The following is a 23398-nucleotide window of genomic DNA, read 5'->3' on the forward strand; positions in this document are numbered from 1 at the left end:
TCTTCTTCTTCTTCTTCTTCTTCTTCTTCTTCTTCTTCTTCTTCTTCCACTAGGCAAAGATCTTTATTAACCTTGTTTCAAACTTTATCCTGAGGCTTCTTCAGCTTAATAGCTGCAAAGAATGAATTGTGTCTAAGCAAAAACTGAAAAGAGCTACAGTGGCCAAGAGGCTTGGGCTTAAAAAATATTAGAGATCCAGATTTCATCAGATCCATGAACAAAATTTTAAAAAGTAGTCATCATATAAAATAGCAGCTCACAGTAATAAGTTTTATCTTCTTCAGAAGATGAGTCAGATCAGTTTGCTTCATTCTTGGAAGCCTCATCAAAATTCCACAAGATCCAGGGGCGCCTGGGTGGCTCGTGGTTAAGTGTCTGCCTTCGGCTCAGGTCATGATCTCCAGGTCCTGGGATCGAGTCTCCACGTCGGGCTCTCAGCTCTGTGGGGAGCCTGCTTTTCCTTCTCCCTCTGTCTCTCCCCCTGCTTGTTCTCTCTCTCTCTCTGTCAAATAAATAATAAAATCTTTAAAAAAAATTCCACAAGATCTGGAACTTCCTCCTCTTCCTCTCCTATAGCAAGTGATGCTTTTCCGTCCACAGATTGTGTGGGCCGAGCTTCAGCCCATCTTCCTGAACTAGGCAGCCTGTCTGCACCAGGTGGGTTGAAGACGCTGGGTAGCATTTCCGTCAGCACAGCCTATGATGGCGCAAGTGTTTGCTGCCAGGGATGCCTGAACTTACTGGTTGTGAAGGTGGATCACTGTTCCTTGGTTTGTGAACGTAGTCACTTCTTCAATCCAGAGATAGTTTACCCCCAGCTTCTTTAAGGAGACCTGAAGTTTTTTTATCATCTGCTGTAGCTGTTCTATGCACCACCTTCTTCCAGTGGGCAGTTCCTTTCCCACCGATGCGCACGTGTGCTTGCAGTTTGGCGAGTTTCTCCTGGTTCATGATAGTTTCTTTCATCTTGGAGCAGAAATGGGACCCTGCGGGGGGATTAGGGCTGGTGCTCAGGGGGTCCCCTGCAGACCAGCTGAGATTAGGTGCACAGAGGCAAGGACGCAAGGTCTAGGAAAACAACTTCTTCATTTCCCTGAGCCTGTTGACTCATCTATGGATGATTGCGGCTCTCTGACAGGTTTGTGGTGAGATTTGAATGAGATCTTAAACCACGGAGAGCTAAGTAGCACACTTAAAAGTGGTTGCTGCGGGTTGTGTTATCCCAAACCCAGGGTGTCCCTGGACTTCCTCTCCAGGATAAGGCTTACTCTTCAGAATTGGGAGTAGAACGTAGTGGTCTCTTAAGAGAGAGCAGGTTAGGATCACTCAGCTTGGGCTCTGATACCCGTATGCAAGGAAATGAGTTTTCTCAGGTCTGAAATGTTGGCCCTCCTTTTTTTGTCCTAGATGGAAGGGAAAAATTTACAAGTAAGCACAGCTAATTTGGGGAAGGCCATCTCTGAAATCTCAGGTCTAGATGACATAAAATCAAGTTTCCTCCTCTTGTTTTTAGTCCCTGGAATCATGGATGTGGAGTGTACTGACTTGCATGGTTTAGGAGTCTGTGTTCAGTTTAACAGTCCTTTGATCTGCAGATATTCGCTGTGGTGAGCTCCTAGCTATTCTTCTGAAGTACGGGGCTCATTTGTACCCACTGTACACCTTGTTAATTTTGCCAAGAGTTCTCTTCCTTTTCCTTTTCATTTGATAAACTCTCACTTAGTTTTCAAGAACCAACTGATTTGGCTCCTGCTGTATGAACAACTCCTACGTCTCCAGACCTCCCTTTGGCCACATACGTTGCCGTGTCCTCTTTGCCCACATGGCACCTTGTCAGTTTCTCCACAATGTGCCAACCGTGCGCCACATTACATCCACTTACACACGTCTCTCCTCACAGAAGCTCGCCTCCTAAGGGTCAGGGGCCATTGCCATCTGTGTCCCTCATTCCCTGCCCCACCCCGCATTTCTCCTCACTTTGACTTCTTGGTGATTGTACTCCTCAGTAATGTGGTAGGACAGAAAGCCATTGCCCCGGGCTCTGTTTGGCAGGCGTCTGCACAAAGACATATGACCAGGGAGTGCCTTGCAACAGTACCGCGTGCAGGGTAGAAGCTTAAACACGGACTGAGTGAGAGTCAGTACCCTCAAACTGACAATTATTTTTGGAGATTTAAACAGCGCAATGTTTAATGGTACCAGGTACCACTTGTAAACAACCTGGAGTTAGCTTCCTGGCCCTCGAGGACTTGTAGGATTCTTATGGAATCAACTTTCTGGTTACAATTTTTTGTGAACATAAGCCAAGATGAATGGTTTATGGGATAAGTCTAGAGGAACCTTATTTATATTTTCAAGAAAGGGACCAATGCTACTCGTGGTTTGATACCTCTTCCTTGCTTACAATAATCTTGAGGTGAAAATGTCACTGAAATCTTCCATTCCCCTCACATCATAATAATAAATAGTGATGCCAACCTTGTTTTACCTGTAATGAGACCAGAGGCTCTATATGGCTGAACTTCATTGAGAGTTTTTCCAACAACATCTCACTCTTTAAAAACACCTGTTATTCTGGGGCGCCTGGGTGGCTCAGTCAGTTAAACGACTGCCTTCGGCTCGGGTGATGCTCCCAGGGTCCTGGGATCGAGCCCCGCATCGGGCTCCCTGCTCGGTGGAGAGCCTGCTTCTCCCTCTTCCTCTGTCTGCCGCTCTGCCTACTTATGCTCTCTCTATATCTCTGTTAAATAAATAAATTTAAAAAAATCTTTAAAAAAAAAAACACCTGTTATTCCAAGTTAACTACCTTGTTAGAAATGTTTTTGCCCTCATACCTCATTTCAACACATTTTTGTACATTAGAACCAGTCAGGCGTGGGTTCAGCACCGTTAGTTATTGGCTTGGCAAAGATGCCAGGAAATAAAAGTAAATAAATGAAATGTGGCTGGGATAGGGAGGCAGCAGAGTAAGAAGACCATAGAAGATGGTCTACCTGAGGGATTTGTTTCCATGTGTTGCAAACATGCATTAGGGTTAGGAAACCAAACCAGCTTCAATTAAAAAAAAAAAAATCTCAATGGGAGCCTCTGAATGTGACCACTGGGACTAAATCCTGTAGATTTGGGGGGCAGAATAGCCACAGGATGGTTTACACAAGCTTACATGCTGGCCTCTCCACTGTTGTTTCTCTCGTCCTCAGGCGACACACGGTAGGCTCTCTGCCCACGCCCGGAGGAATGGGAGCATATGGAACTGAAGCTTCTGTCAGAGACGCTTATGTCTCCCAATTTTAGAGTCCCAAATCAAGTGCCTCCAGTTCCATAGAGGACGCATCCCTGAAAATCCATTCACTCACCACATCCTCTGATGGCTCACAAATGGAATCAAGTCCCCCAGGGGGGTTGCTGTTACCGAAACATCCAAAGTCTGTCCAGATCGGTGAGCCTCACGTTTTAGGTTTACGCACATAACTGAACTCTTCAAGCATGACCTCCCCTGCTATGGAAGTTTGCCCCATTTATTTATTTTTGAAGGAAGCTTGCAACCCCTACTCTTTCATATTTTCAGGTGCACCAGCTTAACTATATACTTTCTTAACACCCGATTCCAGTTTTCTCTTTGCCCTTGAAAAGATGTTTCAAGAGAATACAGGGCAGGGGCGCCTGGGTGGCTCAGGCATTGGGTGTCTGCCTTCGACACCCAGGGTCCTGGGATCGAGCCCCGCATCGGGCTCCCTGCTCAGCGGGAAGCCTGCTTCTCCCTCTCCCGCTCCCCCTGCCTGTGTTCCCTCTTTCGCTGTGTCTCTCGGTCAAATAAATAAATAAAATCTTAAAAAAAGAGAATACAGGGCAGACGCTTACCTGAGTGTAATGGCCACAGACCTTGGTGCATTTCTGAGTCTCGAAGTCATAGTCCTGAATTTCACTGTGCCATTTGGTAATGGCTGAAGACACAGAGAATATGGATACAGACCCAGTCCAGATATTTTCTCCCACGAAAGTGAAATTCGGGTGCAGCTTGTTCGACTGCAGCTGTCTGTTGTGTGCAAACTGACAGTTTTTTGCCCATGCTTTTGCAATTCGGGCTAGTGCTGGGTCCCACGTCTGCCAAAAAAAAAAAAAAAAAAACATTAAACAATAGGAGGGTCAAGAATGAAAATTGGATTTTGTAAAGATCTTTCAACTACAGGGAGGAAAAAGAGTTGAAGAGCGATCAGCGTAGACACTGGAAGATGAGAAAGCGGATTGATCAGCGGGTGACTCAGCTTCCTACCATTAATGAGAGAACAGGAAGCCCTCACACGTCGCAGAACAAGAATTACACTTCTTGCACAACCCTCAAGCCCTGTAGGCTGTAAATAGGTACCACCAAGCCTACGGGAATCAGGAAACGTTACAGGCCACTGCACCCCCTCGCTGATTAACCGCATCCTGTCCCTTTAAAACCCTCGTGGACAGAAAGTGTAGAGCCGGCTTTTGGACCAGAGGGGGCTTCCTCCCCAGGTGGCCAGCCTCCTGAATGAAGCTCTTATTCCTTTCCATTCAAAAAGAATGAAAATTCTTACCAAACAACGTAACTGGAGTGAGCAAAGTGAGAGTTTGAAAGGGAATGAGGTGTGATGAGGGTGACAACTGGAATAGGGGTCTCATTCTGGTCTTCCACTACCCTATAGGGCCAGTGGGAAAGCTGATGATGGAGTTTTGTGGAATTCAGAATCTAAATGAGGGACACAGATCAACATTTCACTGCGGGCCTATTACGTGCAGAATATTATATGCTGTGTTTCACACAGTTGATATAATTTAATAAGCACAATAGGCCCTACCCTAAAGAGCCCAGACACGTTAAAAACCTGCTCACAGCCACAGAGCTGGGCCCAAACCCAAGCCTGACCGATTCAAAATTACATCCTTTCTTGAGATGCCATGCTGCCTTCCTGAGAAAGCCAATACTCTGCCAGCAGCAAAAAAAAAAAAAAAAAAAAAAAAGGCAAACTTAGAGACAACATAAACAAACAACAAAACCTTCAAAAATTAACAGGGAAGAAAGTGACAAAAAAAAAAAAAAAAAAGCAAAAATCTATCTATGACCAGAGGAAAGGAAGTATCTAAAAGAGAGAAATAAAATGTACTTGCTGAGCCTGCTTGCAAGAGATGAGTCAACAGAGCTGAACCGGATTCATTTTGATCACAGATTATGAATTTACTGCACACATGAATCACGATGAAAAAAAAGAGCATCCCGGGTTAGCAAGGATTTACCTCCCACGTCAGTACACATTAGTTGTCTTTTACTTACTTATGCCACGAATACTGCTCTTTTCCTTACCATGTATAGCATAGCACTGGCTGTTGGATTCACCTCTGATCGGAACTTGTTATGAATCCGAACACAGTCTTTGATGAAATCTTCATTTTCGGTATCTGGCAAACTGCTTGCTGTATATGCGTGACTGGGAACTACAGAAACGATCCAAACTGTCATAGCAAGTGTGACTCGCATGCTCGGTCTGCCTGGAGGGTGGACCCCAGAGCCACGGCTGGTCCTGACGTGTGTGCCTCTCTCGGTTTTACTGACTTCAGCTTCGAGAAAAAAACAAAAAGCAGAACATGAGTTCATCACAAGTTTAAAGAAATGGGTTTCTCCATATATGGTTTGCCGCCACTTTGGGGCTTTTAACCCCGCCTTTGCAGTGGTTCTCAGTAACACAGCACCTATTATAACATAGATTTTTGTGAGGCTGCATCAGACTTTCTTTTGAGTTAGGGGATATTTCCAAGGGAAATTCTAGAATCTCCAGAAATAACAGTCTCAATTTTTACGGAGGTTCTGGTGGTTAAATAAAAACATATTTCTTCCATAAACGTCTTGCAAAATGCTTTTCAAAAACTTTGTAAGAGTCATATCGGTTGGAATATCTGGCTAACATCTTAACTTGACATAGAATTCATTCACGATGGGGTGTGTGTGTGTGTGTGTGTGTGTGTGTAACCAAGGGAAAGAGAGGGCAGAGAGAGAGAGAGAGAAATGGTAGAGAGAGCACTCGTCTCAATTTCACATTTTAGTTTAAGTTCTGTTCCTCACTAGCTGTAAGACTTGGACAAGTTACCAAACTGTAATCCTCAGCTGCCTATTTACTGAATGAGGCCAATAAAACTTTTTCTAGCCCCTTAATCAGAGAGGATTTGGGAGGATCCAATGAACTAGCTAATATATTAACACGTATTAAATTCGGCTCTGGGTATTCAGTTTCGTAATATGAGATAAACACCCGCCCTCCAGGAGTTCAGAGAAGTAGGAGCTGTGAGACAGTGGTGACAAGGACAGAGACAGTTGAAGGTCTAGGTAGAAGAAAGCACTCGGGGCTAAGGACTTACAGAGGATGCTTAACCCAACCTGGGAAGGGTCAAAATGGCTTCCTACAACAGCAGTGACGTCTTTGCTGAGCTGGAGTCAGACTGGTGTTGATCAAGTGAAAAAAGGGTAAGGAGGTGAAGAGAACTGGAGGGGACAGGGACCACATATCTGATGCAGGCAGGCCAGGTCCAGGTACCCAGAGGGGGTCCCACAGGACCAGCCAAGAGGGTCCTTGGCTTAGAGAAAGATGGAAATAATTTTATAATAATTTATAATAATTTTATTTATTTGTCAGAGAAAGAAAGAGAGAGCACAAGCAGGGAGAGTGGCAGACAGAGGGAGAAGCAGGCTCCCTGCTAAGCAAGGAGCCCAATGCGGGACTCGATCCCAGGACCCTGGGATCATGACCTGAGCCAAAGGCAGACGTTTAACTGACTGAGCCACTCAGGCGTCCCTTTAATGGAAATTCTTAAAAGGAAACATTACAGAACTCTAAAGTGGAATTATTGCCCCCCAATATAACCTCACAAAGTACTCATATATAATCTCAGTTGTGTCCAGGCGGCCTAATTTGTACTAGCATTCCTTTCCAGTCTATTGACCTAAGACCCCTAGTCTAGGGCTCAGAGGCAACCTTTTGATCAAGGCAGTGATCGTCAACAGTGAGACCTTCCTGCAGCTTGAGGTGGGAGGCAGGCCTGCTGCAGCTTCCCACCTTCTTCTGAGTCTATGAGCTAGACTGAATTTTGAACACCAGAACAAGAAAAATAAAACCTTGCAAACGAGGAAATTCAGTGACATTTTGTGACCGTTTGAACAATCCCCATTGTATACATATACCTTCCAAGAGTAAGCCATATTGTCTTGGTACTGTAAGGAACTAATCCAATTTTTTTCTCTAATTTCTTGAAAATAATAAGCAAAAGGGAAAGTCTGCCATTACTGAGACCATTTTTACATTATTATGCAAAGTAAATTAGCTCCTCGGAGCTAAAACCCTCCAAGGTCCTAATTTCCACAACAAAACTTTTCACAACAAAAGCCCACGGAAGTGGTTTACTCAGAACAGGAACTTTGAGCTAGGAGCAAATGCAAGCCTCCACTTCTTTTCAAGAAGGCTTACAACTTTGCTGAGTCTTTCCTCTCTTTACCCTGGGTCTTTGCCATGGTCTCTTTGAAAAGTAATGTATGTTAAGAAAGAGCTTTGTTTTCAGTGTTTATCTCTGAATGGCGGCAGTTTAGATTTTTTTGTATTTTCCTTAGTCTTTTCTGTATTATGGAAATATTTTTACAGTGAGCATATAATATCTTTTTTAATCAGAAAGAAAAACTAAAACATTTTTATTTTGGAGAACCATGGGATCTCTATAATCATACACAAATTAACACATACTCACTGCTGATAAACCCATGCATAGATAGAAGACTAAAGGCTTGTCAATGAATGATGAGGTAGGGCTCTCTATCCCAGCATGTTTTACTCAGGAACCTTCTAAAAAAAACAAAAAACAAAAAAACCACAACAGTTTGGATAGCTGGAGATAATTGTATATATTATGGGAAAAATCTCAGCCTTGCTCTGTGTTGTTCTTGACACTTTTTTTTTTTTTTTAGATCCATGATGAACTTTCTTATTTCTTGGGGAGCAATGATGTAGAATGCCCTATATCCCCATGCCTCCCTAATTAGAATCTGTAAATATTTTGGTTTCAAGAGGTGCTAGTCACCTACTACATTGAGGATAGGAGGTGGGTGGGGATGGACAAAGGGAAAGGGTCCAGAAAGGGGGAAGGATTATAATATTAACCTAACACAAACACGACACGGTTATATTGTCTGTGTGATAATACCTCACACAATAATAACTTGGTATAAGCCAGTGGTATGGATGCCCGTGTGTACGAGTTAACTCTAATCCACATCCTAGGAACCATTAGTTAGCACTGAAGGACTCTAATCAGGAATCCATAGTCCAAAGGTGCTTGGAGCATTTCACATACAGTTATGAAAACTGACACCCGAGAGAGTTTGTTAACTAGGGTAAGGATGTTAACAATTTCCATTGGCAAAATGAACACAATTCAAAATGGATGGTGCGTAGGAAGATTGAACATGCCCTTCCGCCATTGCATGGAGGTTTAAGAGAAACAGCCAAGCACACTCTCTTACTGAGACCCCGGTCCCCTGCTCTATCTGAAGAACTTGATCCAGACTTGAGAACGGGTCTTGGGCAAGCCTCTCATACAGGTGAATGGTTGGAGCATCTAGGGACAGAACAGAACTGTTTTTGTAACTGCTTGCTAATGAATGGTTAGACATTTAGCAGAATTTGTCTAAGACTTTCTTTCTTTCTTTCTTTCTTTTATTTATTTATTTATTTATTTATTAAAGATTTTATTTATTTATTTGACAGAGAGAGATACAGCGAGAGAGGGAACACAAGCAGGGGGAGTGGGAGAGGGAGAAGCAGGCTTCCCGCCGAGCAGGGAGCCCGATGCGGGGCTCGATCCCAGGACCTTGGGATCATGACCTGAGCCGAAGGCAGACGCTTAACCGACTGAGCCACCCAGGCGCCCCTAAGACTTGCTTTCATAGTAGCATAGCATCCAATATTGAGGTTGGGATGAGGAAAATAGCCTTTGCCTAACCAGGCTCCCACAGCTTGAGCTTACACATGTTTACAGAAAGAACCTGACATTTGAAACTACCTGAGTTTAGGCCACGTGGCAGCAGTGACGGCAAGCACCAGGCTGAGCTTGTTCATGTTCATCATCTCACTGTGCTTTCACAACAGCTGTGTGAGATATACATTATTATCCTTATTTTACATATCCCAGTTTTGAGACATAAAGAAGTTAAACACCTGGACCAAGAGCAGGGCACTACTGAGAGGGTAACATCGGGTCTGCCTGATTGCAAATCCTGTTTGCAGTTAAGAGCACAGGTTCTTTTTTTCTTTTCCCCTTTAATTTATTTATTTGTCAGAGAAAGGGGCAGGAAGAGGGAGAAGCAGGCTCCCCACTGAGCAGGGATCCTGACGTGGGACTCAAGACCTGGACCCTGGGACCATGACCTGAGCCGAAGGCAGATGCTTAACCGACTGAGCCACCTAAGTGTCCCCAAGCACAAGTTCTTTAAACGATCTAGGTTCAAATCAGGTCCCATGCACTGGCTGTAGAACTGAGCCTTTTACTCCTCTGTGCCTTGGCTTCTCTATCTTTAAAATGGGAGAGTAATAACATCCACTTCATTGAATTGATAAGAAATTATTTGTTAAAAAAAAGTTCAGTGCATGCAAGGCACACAAATACTACCTCTATTAACTATTATTATTACTTCCTTTTAATAACCTAGGTAGGCACATGTACATCCCATAGGTACAAATGAAAGTAAGTTTAACCTAGAACATTTTCATACTTTATGGCATTACATTTAGATAAGTTAATTGTTAGAAAAAATATATCTTGACAGTATAAAAATTATTGCAATAGATTCACAATGGATTTTGATGCAAATTATTCAGAATGGTGTTAGATTTGTTTCTTAATAGATTCTTTATCTTGTGATTTTTTTATGCCACTGCATTTGATATTCATTTGGATAATCTAAATTATTTATTTTCCTAATTTTAGAAATAGATGGACTCAATTACCCATAATGATATTTTATAATTAGTTTTAAACATCTTTGGAGATTAAATGGAGAATGGTAGGCAAATGCCACTTTTCATTCAAAGGTCCTTCTCACACAAACGCACTGGACTAGAGACATGCTCCTACTAAAAAATATACTCATTTCTTCTAAGATAATATACAAAGCAGGAATATTGGCATTTTCATTTGTTAGACTGAAATACTTTTCTGCTTTTATGTTTTGAAGTTTTTAGCTGCATTATACATTTCTTTTCTCTCTCTTTTCAATACATTTTTCTCTACTCAACAATTGAAGATGCATTTTCAAAAAACAATTGCCTTCTTAAGACTTGTAATTTTATAAAGTTTAGTTTTACTTTCATGTCTTGTCTAGCTTGGATGACTGGGAGCTTGGGGTTATATGTAGTTCTCAGGATGAGGTTGATTATATTTGTGCATTCAAGCATAACTATAACTATCTTGAATCTTTTCTTGTAACTGTGGAGGAGGAAAAAGTATTTCCTCACTACCCTTCTAGATTCTTGGCTGAGACACCTCCTATAATGAAAAAACAGATTAACACTGGAAAATAAGCAGAAGTTTAATAACATGTATACACGAAAGATACCCAGGAAAACTGAGTAAGTCCCTGAAATGGCCCAAGCCACTGCCTTAAATACGGAAAGACAGAAGATGTTGCGGGGAGGAGAAAGTCAGTTATGGGAGGTTACCCAGAAAGGCACAGTAAACAAGGGTATTGATTTAAATCATTGCCCTCTCCATTTATAAGAGTTTCTAGAAATTAAGGAGCATCCCTCTCTTCTTATGGGGGGGTGGCAGAGATGGGGAGAGGCTAACAAATGGAGATTTCCCTTGTAAATGTAAATATTTCCTACAAAAGGGTAATATCTACTCAGTTTTCAGAGCTTTTCTGTTCTGCAATTTCTTAAATATAACCAGCTCAAGATAATCCTCATGCCAAAGAGACATATTTTGGAGTGGCAAATTTTGCTCCCCTTCATTACTAAGGATTCTGTCATGTGGTATCTTTTCAAATTTTTTAGACCTAAGGGAAGAAATAATCCAGTCTTTTGTACTCCTACTACTTTCCTTTTGTTGGAGAGGAAAATTTTCCTCTCCCCTTCAAAAGTTCCTCTGGCTGATCTAAGAATTAAACTGACAGGAGATGGATTAACAGGAGAAAATAAAATTTAATTTCCTGTGTATGGGAATCCCACATACATAAGGGGTTCAAAGACAGAGAGGTAAAATGAGGTAAATGTGTCATCCTGAGCTAAGGAATGGGGTAAAGGTCAGGGGCTCCAAAAAAGGGGAGGGCAATTCTCAGGGCAATAAGAATAGGAGATGTTTGATAATTAGATGTTTGTCCTGCCATACTCATGAGTCACTCAGATAAATTTATCTCTGGCAATAACTTTTATTCTTTTTTTTTTTAAAAGATTTTATTTTTAAGTAATCTCTATACCCAACTTGGGGTTGGAACTTACAACCTTGAGATCAAGAGTTGCATGCTCTACAGACTGAGCCAGCCGGGTGTCCCTCTGATAATAACTTCTATTCTAAGAGAGACTCCCAATTTAGATTCTTCTAGGCAGTTAAGGGAGGGGCAAAGTTTCCCTTGAGCCCACAGGGTCTTGATTGTCTTCAGCTCAAAATAGTCTACATGACAAAGTGGCATATTTTGGGGAGATTTGTTCTGAATTTCTTCATTTTCTTCAACTCTTTATTAGTGAAAATACATACCCTAACCAGTTTTCTTCCCCAAGCAGAGCCAACCACAACAAGTTAGGATAGTAATGTACACTCCACTGTTTCTTGCCCTCACTGCCTGCAAAGGATTTGTTTTACATTAGCTGATGAGTAAATCCATTTCCACCAATAGCTTACGCTACTTTTCAAGGCACATGCTACTTTTCTAGTCTTTTCTCTTGTGTGGTCACTATTCCATAAAGGAGCCAGGCCATAAGGATGGGTCTCAAAGCAGTGCTCCATGCCCAGGTGCTTGCCTTGTAGTTTTTACTTACCGCCCTCCCCCCCTGCCCCGTCTGTGTTCTAATGGTGTATAGATTAAGAGGTAAATCCAAGCGATAGTCCCCATGCTGTTCAGAATCTTTTCTCACTGTCAAGGTCTAAAGAATTTTCTGTTGGTTCAAACTTAGTCTGAGTTCCCTCTAGAAGGCTCCTTAGTCTTCATGAAAATAGGATTTTGACCAAACAAGCCCAGGTATGCCCAGAATTGTACTTAGATCCAACAGAAAATCCCTACCCACTGTCCTATAGGTACTAGCCACTATGCAAAGCATTTTCTTTTTTTCTATCTTCAACCTTGAGCTCCTGTCATGTATTCAGCTGCTACTTGTCATCTCCATGCATCATCTTTCCCATCTTGAAGAGGGAGAGCTAGGTTCTTGTCTCACGGAGTTGAAGAATAAATCTCTCAGACAAAGGAGAGTGAGTAAAGCAATAGAAGTTTATTAAGCAAGGATACAGAAAAAGCTCCCAGGAGTGAGAGGGATCCTGACAGGGTTGCCGCTGAGGGCCTCCACTGACAGTCTTTTATTTAGAACTGACGAGGAAGCTTGTGGCCTTATCATTCTTATGATGTCTTGGCTTGAGTAAGGACTGGCGATAACATCTTTAATGGCTTACTTCTTTTTTAGGGTCTGGTTATTCTTTGTTGGTCACAGGTGTCTATCATAAAAAAGATGCTCTGCCTACACACCTAGGGCAGGGTGGTCTAGTTTGTTCCCTTATCTCTGGTTTCCTTACACCTCCACATTTTTGTGATTTTTGTGAGCCTGGTCCCATAGCCCCCTACATATCTCTCCCTAGCTAGTCCCGCCTGTCTCTTACTCATTCTCAGTATATTACAACCCAGTCTTCCAAATTCTCAAGCCAAAATCTTGGAGTCCCCTTTGATTTTTGTTTCACCCATTACATGTAATCCATTAGCAAATCTGATTGAAATATATCTGGAATTCATCCACTTCTCACCACTCCCTTTTCTAGCATCCTATCTTCACCTCCAACCTGGATTATTGCATTACATTCCTAAGTAGTCTCCTTGCTTCCTCCCCTGCCCCTACCTTATATTCTCCTGCCAGCAGTCAGAAGTATCCTTTCTGTATAGAAGTCAGTTATGTCACTCTTTTGCTCAAAACCCTCCAAGACTTTGATTTGGAGATGAGCAACATGAATAGCCCCCACACTGTTTCCATTTTTTGTTGGATGAGTGGCAACAGACACGTACAGCCTCTGGGGGTTGCAGTTTAAAAGGTGGTAGCTTTCTAGAGTTGCTGGCCCCCAGTTGTAGAAGAATCCTGCTGATGACGTTACTCAGCCACAGTGGTGATGGTTTTCTTATCAGCCAGACCTGGGTGTTGCTCTAAGAAGTATAGCCTGCAGACTGTGAGGAATTTGATTAGATATTGAGGCTAATCATATATCAAGGGTGAGGGAGAGCTTCTCATATAGGGGCCAAGGGAAGGCCGCCTCAAGATGGGCCGCTTTGGAGGATTATTTTGAGATTATTTTGAAGCTGAAGATTATTTTGAGTTGAAGGTAATCAAGACCCTGTGAATGCAAGAGAAAGTTTTGCCCCTTCCTTAACTAAGTAGAAGAAACTAAACTGGGGGTCTTTCCCAAAACAAGGTTCTTAGCAGAGATAAACGTTATCTGAGTGAACCATCTGTATGTCAGGGCAAACATCTAATTACCAAATATCCGTTCTTCTTATCACCCTGTGAAATACAGTCCTTTCCTCTGAAGTCCTAGACCTCTACCCCTTTCTCCTTAATTCAAAATGACATATATACCTCATTTTGCTTGACTGCCTTTGGAATTTCCATGTCTATGTGGATTCCCTGTACATACATTATTAAATTTTATTTTCTCCTGTTAGTCTGTTTCATGTCACTCAGATTCTTAGTCCAGCTAGAAGGACCTTGAAGTGGATGGGAATTCTTGCTCCCTGATACTCTCAACTGATAGGATTGTTGATAAAGCTAGCCTATGCAGGTCTGGCAAGGATGGGGTGGGGGGCAAGGTTGAGGTCCAGTCAAGAACAGGAATGAAGTCCCATCAAGAAGAGTGTCATGTTAACATACATATTTAAGTACTTCCTGTTTTCTATCCTTTTGTATGCCAGACTTTAGTTGATCACTTCCTGACTTCAGCTTCAGCCACACAGACATCAAGGAACGGTTTTTCCAAAAAGGAAGTCATAGTGGAATTTCTCAATTTTGCCTTTGGCATAACAAGAGAGACAGCATCCAAACGAAATTTATAAGCACTGGGATCAATTCTGCTCAACCTTAAACAGAGTAGTCACTTTTAAAAATATGAACTCAAAGATAATGACAGCATGAGAAATGAGTAACATACATTTCTACACTCTTAAATGTTGCCACACTTCTCTTCCTATATATATACACAAGAAATATGTATACACATTTCTAAAAACTTCCCGAAGCTAGATCTGTTTCAGAGGAAAACATTTACTGAAGCTTTACATCCTCTGGTTGCATTTCTTAGTTTGGTAAGAGTCCAAATATGAGTTAATTCAGTTTTAGCATAAAAATCTCCCTGATGCTCTCTTTTCTGTTTCTCACAGAGTGATGCCGTTCTGATTTGAAGAAGGCAAGAGAGAAGCTCTTACTTTGCACTCCATCAAGTGCCTTCAGGGCCTCTCCACGGGGGCGATCTCAGAGCATGCTTTACATGCTTCCGCAGCTATACTACCAGGCTCTCAGTAGCTCAGCAAAGAGCTTGGTGCGAACTGCATATTGTGTACAGGAAGAGGAGCTCTCCTGTGGGGAAGCTGAGAGAGCTGGTATGTAGTTACCATAGCAACAAGCCTTCACCTTCTGCCATTGTGCTTTTACGCTGCCCAATGCTGGGAAGCCAGATAGTTGTACTCTGGACTATTCCACTTAAACAAAGAGGGTGGCTCTCTTCTGCCGGTCACTACCATGGTGATGGTCCCTTCACAACACAGAGATCCATGATCTTATACTTTCCATTTTACTGTGGCCCACCATGTTCTCAGTTAATGTTTACCTCATTCGGATCCTGGAAAGTATGTATTCTGTAGCTAAATTTTTGATGAGGAAATTGAGGGCCAGTGTTAAGTAATCTGCTCAAGTTCACAGCAAATGAAAGAAGTGTATTAAACTAAGGGTCATCTCCCTTCTTCATTTTTTTTTTAATTGAAGATTTTATTTATTTATTTGAGAGAGAGAGAACAAGAGAGAGCACAAGCCGGGGGAAGGGGGAAGAGGCAGAGGGAGAAGCAGACTCCACCCTGAGCAGGGAGCCCGATGTGGGTCTCAATCCCAGAACCCTGGGAGCATGACCCGAGCCGAAGGCTGTTGCTTAACCAACTGAGCCACCCAGGTGCCCCTCATCTCTCTTCTTTATACCAATGACTCATACACCTTTTACACTTGACAGTCCACATCATGACAATTAGTCAGTGCTTTTAATCAGCTCTTGCCAGTGTTTCTGGGATATGGCCAAAGTTTAAGAACCACTATTTTACACCACGTGGCTTCTCTTTGCTGTAATGACAACTTATCTCTGGCAAAGTACTTAGGCTGAAGGCACTTATTCACTCTCATTCCCTGTATCTTAGGATGTTGGGACTAAAATTCTCCCAGCTTTCTACCTGCTTCCATTGCTACACAAGCTTTCCTCAGTAAGATTTTGTGAGTACACAACATCCATTTGCACTGAATTCCATTCTTACCCTCATCCTCCTCAAACCTCCCCTCTAGTCCTTGAGGACTTGGGCCATGGCCTATAACTGTTGTCTCCATTTGGATATCTAACACCCAGCACAAACTTTTTAGCCCACTCTACTTCATTGATTTTAAGAAATCATTCACATAGATTTATCAGCTAGAGTTGCTCTACTTCCAAACTCCAAATGGAATTATTCTACCTCCAAATTCCTACAATCTACTGCCTCCTACCTCCTGAGTTCTGGCACAGTCCCTGCTACTAAATCTGCTGTCTATGCTTTTGGTGACTCAAAAGCTTCTCATCTTACTGTCTCATCCATCATGCCCCCGGACTCCAACCTGTTTGTTCCTTTTCACTATCTAGCCTAGATACCAATGATCAGGAACCGCAAGTATGCTCACACCAGTATCTTCCATACTCTCACTTTAGGATCTCCCTGCGAGCTTGGTCAGCCGATCCTTGATCAAAGAATGTGTGCTGGTTTAATTTTTACTAAGTAGAACTACAGAAAGTAGAAAAAACATGTCGATGGTCATCATCACAGTTTTTTGTTCCTCAGAATTTTAAATCAGATACACTTTTTTATTTTGAGCAGTGGTGTATCCAAACCTTTTGCAATCCTTAAGCCACTGACACATGCTGAGGAGCTGGTCTCCTGTAATTCAGCTTCCTTAAACTTCTCGACAGGAACTGAATGCCAGGTTCTTCTCTGAATCAGTGTTTCTGTTCCTTTTGACCCAAGTGTCATTTTTTTACTTCTTTCTTTGTCAAACTCCTACTCATCCCATAAGGCCCAAATCAAATGTTGCCCATTCTCTCTTGCATTTTCTGACTCTCCTTTCCTCTGTGTTCCCTTTTTCCCTTTACATACATGTCTTCCTTTTCCTCTAAACTATGAGGCAGAAGCAGTTTGTCTTCATTATATTACCTCTTATTATCTTTCCCTCTGCCTTAGTTCCCTCAGGCTGTTATAAACAGTACAGACTGGGTGGCTTATACAACAGAACTTTATTTCTCACAGTTCTGGAGACTGGGACATCCCACCATCTGTGTGCAGGCTGATTCAGTTCGTGGTGAGGGCCTCTTTCTGGCTTGTAGAGGGCTGCCTTCTCGCTCTGTCATCACATAGTGGAGAGAATGAGAGAACTCTGGTTTCTTCCTCTTCTTATAGGGACACTAATCCCTTCATGGGGGCTCCACGTTCACGACCTCATCTAAACTTAATTACTTCCTAAAGGCCCTACCTCCTAATACCATAACATCAGGGGTTAGGGCATCAACATATGAATCTGGAGGGGATGCAAACCTTCAGTCAACATACCCTCTAATTCAAATGATATTAAGTAAACAGAAACCTGTTGGGATATTGGACAAGATGTACTCTAGAGTTGGGGCATTGCAAGATCTGAGTCTTTAAATTTGTGCTATCTAGTGTCATAGCCACTAGCCACATGGGACTTCTGAGCACTGGGACTGTAGCTAGACTACATTGAATTGTTTTCTAAGTATAAAATATACACTGGATTTTAAAGACTTAGTATGAAACAAAGGATGTAAAATATCTCTTTAATACTTTTAATATTGATTAAATGTTGAAATAATAATACTTTGGATAAGTTGGGTTAGTAAAGTCTGTTATTAAAATTAATTTCACCTGCTTCTTTTTACTTTGTTAACGTAGCTACAAAAATATTTAAAATAGCAGGTGTGGCTTGCATTATATTAGTGACATTTTAAATAAATATATATATGTGCAGTATGAATATAGTGACTAACACAGAAGTATGGACCGATAGAGTTTAGGAATATTTTCAACTAGGAACTTTGTGTACAAACCTGTACTTACAAGAATAGTCTATTTTTTATAATTCTGCAAACTATATAGTAAATTCAAGTTTCTTATCAATATGAGATTAAGATTAGAAAGATGTTGGTGATAATGCTACCTTGCCCCATTATTAGAAGATTCTAGGCTATCTGTTCCTCCCCATTCGATAGATAGCTGCATCTTTTTTTTTTTTTTTAAGATTTTATTTATTTATTTGACAGAGAGAGACACAGCAAGAGAGGGAACACAAGCAGGGTGAATGGGAGAGGGAGAAGCAGGCCTCCCGCAGAGCAGGGAGCCCGATGTGGGGCTCGATCCCAGGACCCCAGGATCATGACCTGAGCTGAAGGCAAACGCTTATCAACTGAGCCACCCAGGTGCCCCGATAGCTGCATCTTCTGGTGCAGTGCCAACCACATCCCTGAGACACCATGGTGAAGGTCGGAGTAAATGGATTTGGCCATATTGGGCGCCTGGTCACCAGTGCTGCTTTTAACTCTGGCAAAGTAGATATTGTCACCATCAGTGACCCCTTCATTGACCTCAACTATATAGTCTACATGTTCCAGTATGATTCCACCCATGGCAAACTCCATGGTACAAATTCAAGGCTGAGAATGGGAAACTTGTCATCACTTGAAAGCCCACCTCCATCTTCCAGGAGCCAGATCCTGCCAACATCAAATGGGGTGATGCTGGTGCTGAGTATGGTGTGGAGTCCACTGGGGTCTTCGCCACCGTGGAGAAGGCTGGGGCTCACTTGAAGGGTGGGGCCAAGAGGGTCATCATTTCTGCCCCTTCTGCTTAGGCCCCCATGTTTGTGATGGGTATGAACCATGAGAAGTAGGACAACTCCCTCAAGATTGTCAGCAATGCCTTCTGCATCACCAACTGCTTGGCCCCTCTGGCCAAGGTTATCCATGACAACTTCGGCATTGTGGGGAGACTCATGACCACAGTCCGGGCCATCAATACCACCCAGAAGACCATGGACAGCCCCTCTGGGTGGTGTGATGGCCAAAGAGCTGCCAGGACATCATCCCTGCTTCTATTGGCACTACCAAAGCTATAGGCAAGGTCATCCCTGAGCTGAATGGGAAGCTCACTGGCATGGCCTTCCGTGTCCCCACCCCCAGTGTGTCAATCGTGGATCTGACCTGCCACCTGGAGAAAGCTGCCAAATATGATCACATCAAGAAGGTGGTGAAACAGGCATCAGATGATCCCTTCAAGGGCATCCTGGGCTTCACTGAGGACCAGGTTGTCTCCTGCAACTTTAACAGTGACACCCACTCTTCTACCTTCAATGTTGGGGCTGGCATTGCTCTCAATGACCATTTTGTCAAGCTCATTTCCTGGTATGGCAATGAATTTGGCTACAGCAACCAGGTGGTGGACCTTATGGTCCACATGGCCTCCAAGGAGTAAGAGCCCCCTGGACACTCAGAGCTGAGGCTGCTTCAGAATTCTCTCCCTCTCCCTCTACCCCCGACCTTGCCCTCACATGCACCTGTGTGTGTGCTCTCTCTCTTTCTCTCTCTCTAAAATAAATAAATATTTAAAAAAATTTTTTAAAAAAACAGCCCTTTTCTGAAAGCAATTTATCTTAAGATAATTGTGATGGCTAAACTTTTAAAATTATTGTAAATATAGAAAGGATAAATATACTTTCTAAATCGATACACAGGCAAAAATAAATATGAATAGATTAGTGCTTGTGTTTATGAAGTACTTACATAATGTATAATGTTGCTAGATTTAATCATTCATGAGGTAAGCTTGTCATGTATCTGAACATGAGTACCTTGTATCTGATCATAACCCAAGCGTTTCCAGGTAGGAATATAAGATATAAATGTTCAAAGAGATGAGGTAGCCAATATAATCATAGCATTGAGACTTACCCAATTAAAGTTTACACTATTCAAGTAGCTACACACTTTTAACCTAGTTAATTTCTCACTTTTGAGAAGGAAATGATTTTGAACTTGATCAACTCAAAGGAAGTGGTGGTTCCAACAGGAATTTTGCTGTTTTCTTTCAACGTTCTAGATCTTAACTTTTTTTTCCCCTTTGTTTTCTTTTTGCAGTTTCTTTGCTAAAGCATCTTTAGCATGTGCTGTCAGCTGTGGTTCCAGGGACAACTATATTTTTATTACAGGCCATAGAGGACTATTTGCTTCCTTAAGTATAAATAAAATTTAAGAAACAAAAATGTTTTTAAAAGCTTTAATTCATTACTATTACTGTAAAATACTGTCCTTCATCTCTGACCCAGAAATCCTGTGTTTTCTTTCAGTATCTTTGAAACTGTGGTTGACTAACTTGTTAGTTTGCAAGCAACATACAATCTCGGACCTTTCATAGTTTTAGTTTAGTTTAGTTTTTTTTTTTTTTAATGGGAGGCTACTTAGATTTTTTTCTTTATTCTCATGTTGGTTTTGAAAGTGGACTCATTCAAGAATTTGCTCATTCCAACTAAATCACTGAATCTATTGACAAAAAGTTATTTATTATTTTCATTTATTATTCTTCTAATTTCTCCTCCAGGATCTCTAGTAGTGGCCCTTGTTTTATTTCTGATATTGGCAATTTTTGTTTCCTCTCTCTCTCTCTTTTTTTTTTTTCTTGACCAGTCTTGCTAGGGGTTATCATTTTTATTAGCCCAGTATAGGTAAGCTCAGCCAGGATTCCACGGGGCTGCCTGTTGTGAGGAGGGCTAACAGCTGAGGCCAAAGTCAGTGTTAGGAAAGCCCAACCAGGCAGACAGAAAGGATTGAGAAATAGCAGGCCACGTCAAAAACCAGATGGGAACTCTGCCAACGGGCAATGTCTGAGGTCATTTGATATCTAAAACCGAAGTCAGCAAAGACGAAGCAAAACAAAATCACACCCATGAACAAGTGAGTTTGTTCTGATTGCCCTTTTGTGAGGAGGACAGTTGTCACCAGTGAGACAGTAACTTGGAACTTTCCTGGTAGGTGTGAAAATGTAGGCCACTCTTTGGTTTAAAACAAAAAGAACTAGAAACTTAGAACTAAAATATATATTATTTGTTATTTTTAAGAAAGACGTTATCTGCCTGTGTTGAGCTGCTAAGATATGCAGGTATGAAATCATGCTTGAGTCTTTGGGTTTGCATGAGCAGGTAGGCCCAAGCAAGCAGTCCATTTAACACACGGTCTTCTGCATTTCAAATTTCACTGTTTTGAGGTTTTGTGGTTTTTTTTTTTTTTTTTTTAGAGAGAAAGAGAGTGGGAGTGCCCGTGCAAGTGGGGAGTGGGGGGAGGGGCAGTGGGAGAGGGAGAATCCCAAGCAGGCTTCACAATCAGCATGGAACCCCAGTGGGGCTCGATCTCACGACCCTGAGATCAGAACCTGAGCCAAAATCAAGAGTCGGATGCTTAACTGACTGAATCACACAGGCGCCCCCTGAGGTTGTTTTTTGAAGGAAGGGATAGTTGCCCAACAACACATCCACAGTGACTTAACTACAATGGGATATGATTTTTCTAAAATAACAAGAAGTCCAAAGGTGGGGGGTGCAGGGATGTGCGGTAGCAACATGATGCCATTATGTCCCTCACTTTCTGTTTTCCTGTCCCACCATCCCTAGCATGTGGCTTTTCCACTGATACTTATCTCATGGTCACAGGACTACTGCTCCCTCCATGGCTTCATGTCCACACTCCAAATACAGAGGAGGAGGAGGAGGAGGGGATGGAAGGTGTCTGTTTCAGACTGGGGACACAATGGAGATAGCTAGTTTCCACTTTGTGTAGGGGGCAGAAAAATAAGTTACCTCTGGAGAAGTTATTCAGAAAGCTGCATCTTTCATGTCTCTCCCCTCATTGCCAACTCCCTTTCTTAGAAACAATTCAGCTAGTGATCAGCTAGTTTATCGCCCTGCAACGTGAGTTGAAACACGTTCTTTTAATCTGGAATATTACTCCTTAATGCTTTATCACAACCCCTGCCATGTTTTGCCTAATAATTGTGTTACCAAAACCCAAGTTCCGCCTGTTGCTCAATACTCAAGAGACCAGTGTTGATTGAAAAGGAATAGGAGCTTTATTCAGCAGGCTGGCTACCAACTCCACGCTTTCTGCCTCGCCAAGAGGGTTTTAAAGGCACAGGGCGTGGTGGATCAGTGAGGGGGTGCAGTGGCCTGTAACATTTCCTGATTCCGTGGAGATTTAGTGGTGCCTACTTAACAGCTCTCAGTGCAAGAGGCTTTCTGTGTTGTGCAATTCCTGTTCTGTGATGTGTAAGGGCTTTAATTCTTCTTCCAGAAAGAAAAATAAGATTTGTAGATATGAAAGGAGGGTTAGTAAATCAATCATATAAAATGAAGAACACCTGCTAAAGGTTACCATGCCAGTTATGAAGATCAAGGAGGGTACAATTACTTAAAGTGCCTATTATAATTTTCATTTATTCCTCTGTTTTGTGTTGATATGAATTATTGAGAGGATCACTTCATGTTACATTTCTTGCTCCTTTGTGTCTTATACTGTCTGCTATAAAATGCTATCATTCCCTGATCTGTTGGTATCTAAGTTTGGGTTTGTGTATGTGGATGGTCTTTATCTTTTAGACTTTTTTGTATTTGTCAAGGCCTCAGTCACAAAATCAAAGCCCGCAAAATTGTCAGTAGCAAAGAAAACCTAGTTGTAACTTATTACTCCCCTGGGTGATGAGCCATGTAACTTTGGGATCAGTTTATGGACTAAAATGTAAACATGTCTTTAGTAAATTATAAGCTGGACACAAAACAAGAGCAATTTCTGGAAATGTGTCTATTGAGACCTGGCTAACAACCTCATGCAAACTCCTCTCAGGGACCTAACACTGTCACAGCTTGCACAAATAAACATGTCTTGTTTTTCTGAATCACTGGCACTACTCTCCTCTGAATGTGACTGATGGGCATCAACATGATTCATCCATATATTTTTTTGACTAATCCATATTTTAAGATAAAAAGCTCATGGCTTTTCTTTAAGTCCAGCTTCCAAATGATGGTATTTTTAAGTCTGGTTCTCTGTGTCCCACTTGCCAAAACAAATGGTTAGACCACTGGTCATTGACTGAATCATTATCTATCTATTATCTATCTATCTATCTATCTATCTATCTATCTATCTATCTATCTATTTATCTCAGTAAGAGTTTGTGTTAGATATACTGTATATAACTGTCCATATTGCTGATTATGCACTTTTTTTTTTTTAAGATTTTATTTATTTCACAGAGGGAGAGAGAGAGGGAGAGAGCACAAGCAGGGGGAGGGGCAGAGGGAAAGGGAGAAACAGGCTCCCAGCTGAGCAAGGAGCCCAATGCAGGGCTTGATCCCAGGACCCCAGGATCATGACCTGAGCTGAAGGCAGACGCTTAACTGACTGAGCCACCTAGGTGCCCAAATTACGCACCTTTTTTTCTTTTACTAGAAATTTATTGTTAGCTGGCATTATTTCAGAAACAAATCTTCTCTATCAATCAAGCATTGCCATCCACAAATCAAGTTCTATCTTGTTTTTTCTTTCTGCACATAGAAACTCATATAGTGGGGAACAAGCCTTCAAGGTCAGAAGCAAATCATCTTCTAGGCCCTAGGGAAATGGCTTCCCCTTATTTACAAACAGGTATCTGAATGTATCTTTTCCATTTAATCGGGTCATTTTGACGAGCTGCCTGTTTTTAATTTAAATGCTTCTCTGACAATGCCCAGGTGCTTACTGGCATCTTTGATCTTAAAATCACTGGAGTCCCTTATTAATAAAGTCTCAACCAAGCATTCAACCCAGTAGAATGCAT

The 23398-nt window shown here is 42.0% G+C and overlaps 1 protein-coding gene and 1 pseudogene across 3 annotated transcripts in view; one reads left to right on the plus strand and one right to left on the minus strand.

Annotated features, from left to right (window-relative positions):
- GLIPR1 (GLI pathogenesis related 1) overlaps positions 1-5595 on the minus strand; it is a 21832-nt gene extending 16237 nt beyond the window's left edge. For all 3 annotated transcript variants that reach the window (XR_004678713.1, XM_035002113.1, XM_035002114.1), the window contains exons 1-2: positions 5330-5595; positions 3862-4104 (exon numbers count right to left, since the gene is read on the minus strand). Coding sequence is in view for 2 of the 3 variants with exons in the window: in XM_035002113.1 (XP_034858004.1) it covers positions 3862-4104; positions 5330-5503 (417 nt within the window). In the remaining variant the exon portion in view is untranslated. The remainder of the gene's footprint in view (positions 1-3861; positions 4105-5329) is intronic.
- A 12413-nt stretch (positions 5596-18008) lies between these two features.
- LOC118008408 lies at positions 18009-19017 on the plus strand (annotated as a pseudogene).
- Positions 19018-23398: the final 4381 nt, after the last annotated feature.

This window comes from Mirounga leonina, unplaced genomic scaffold (genome assembly GCF_011800145.1).
Source record: "Mirounga leonina isolate KUSES-001 unplaced genomic scaffold, KU_Mleo_1.0 Mir_126, whole genome shotgun sequence".
Taxonomy (NCBI): Eukaryota; Metazoa; Chordata; class Mammalia; order Carnivora; family Phocidae; genus Mirounga; species Mirounga leonina.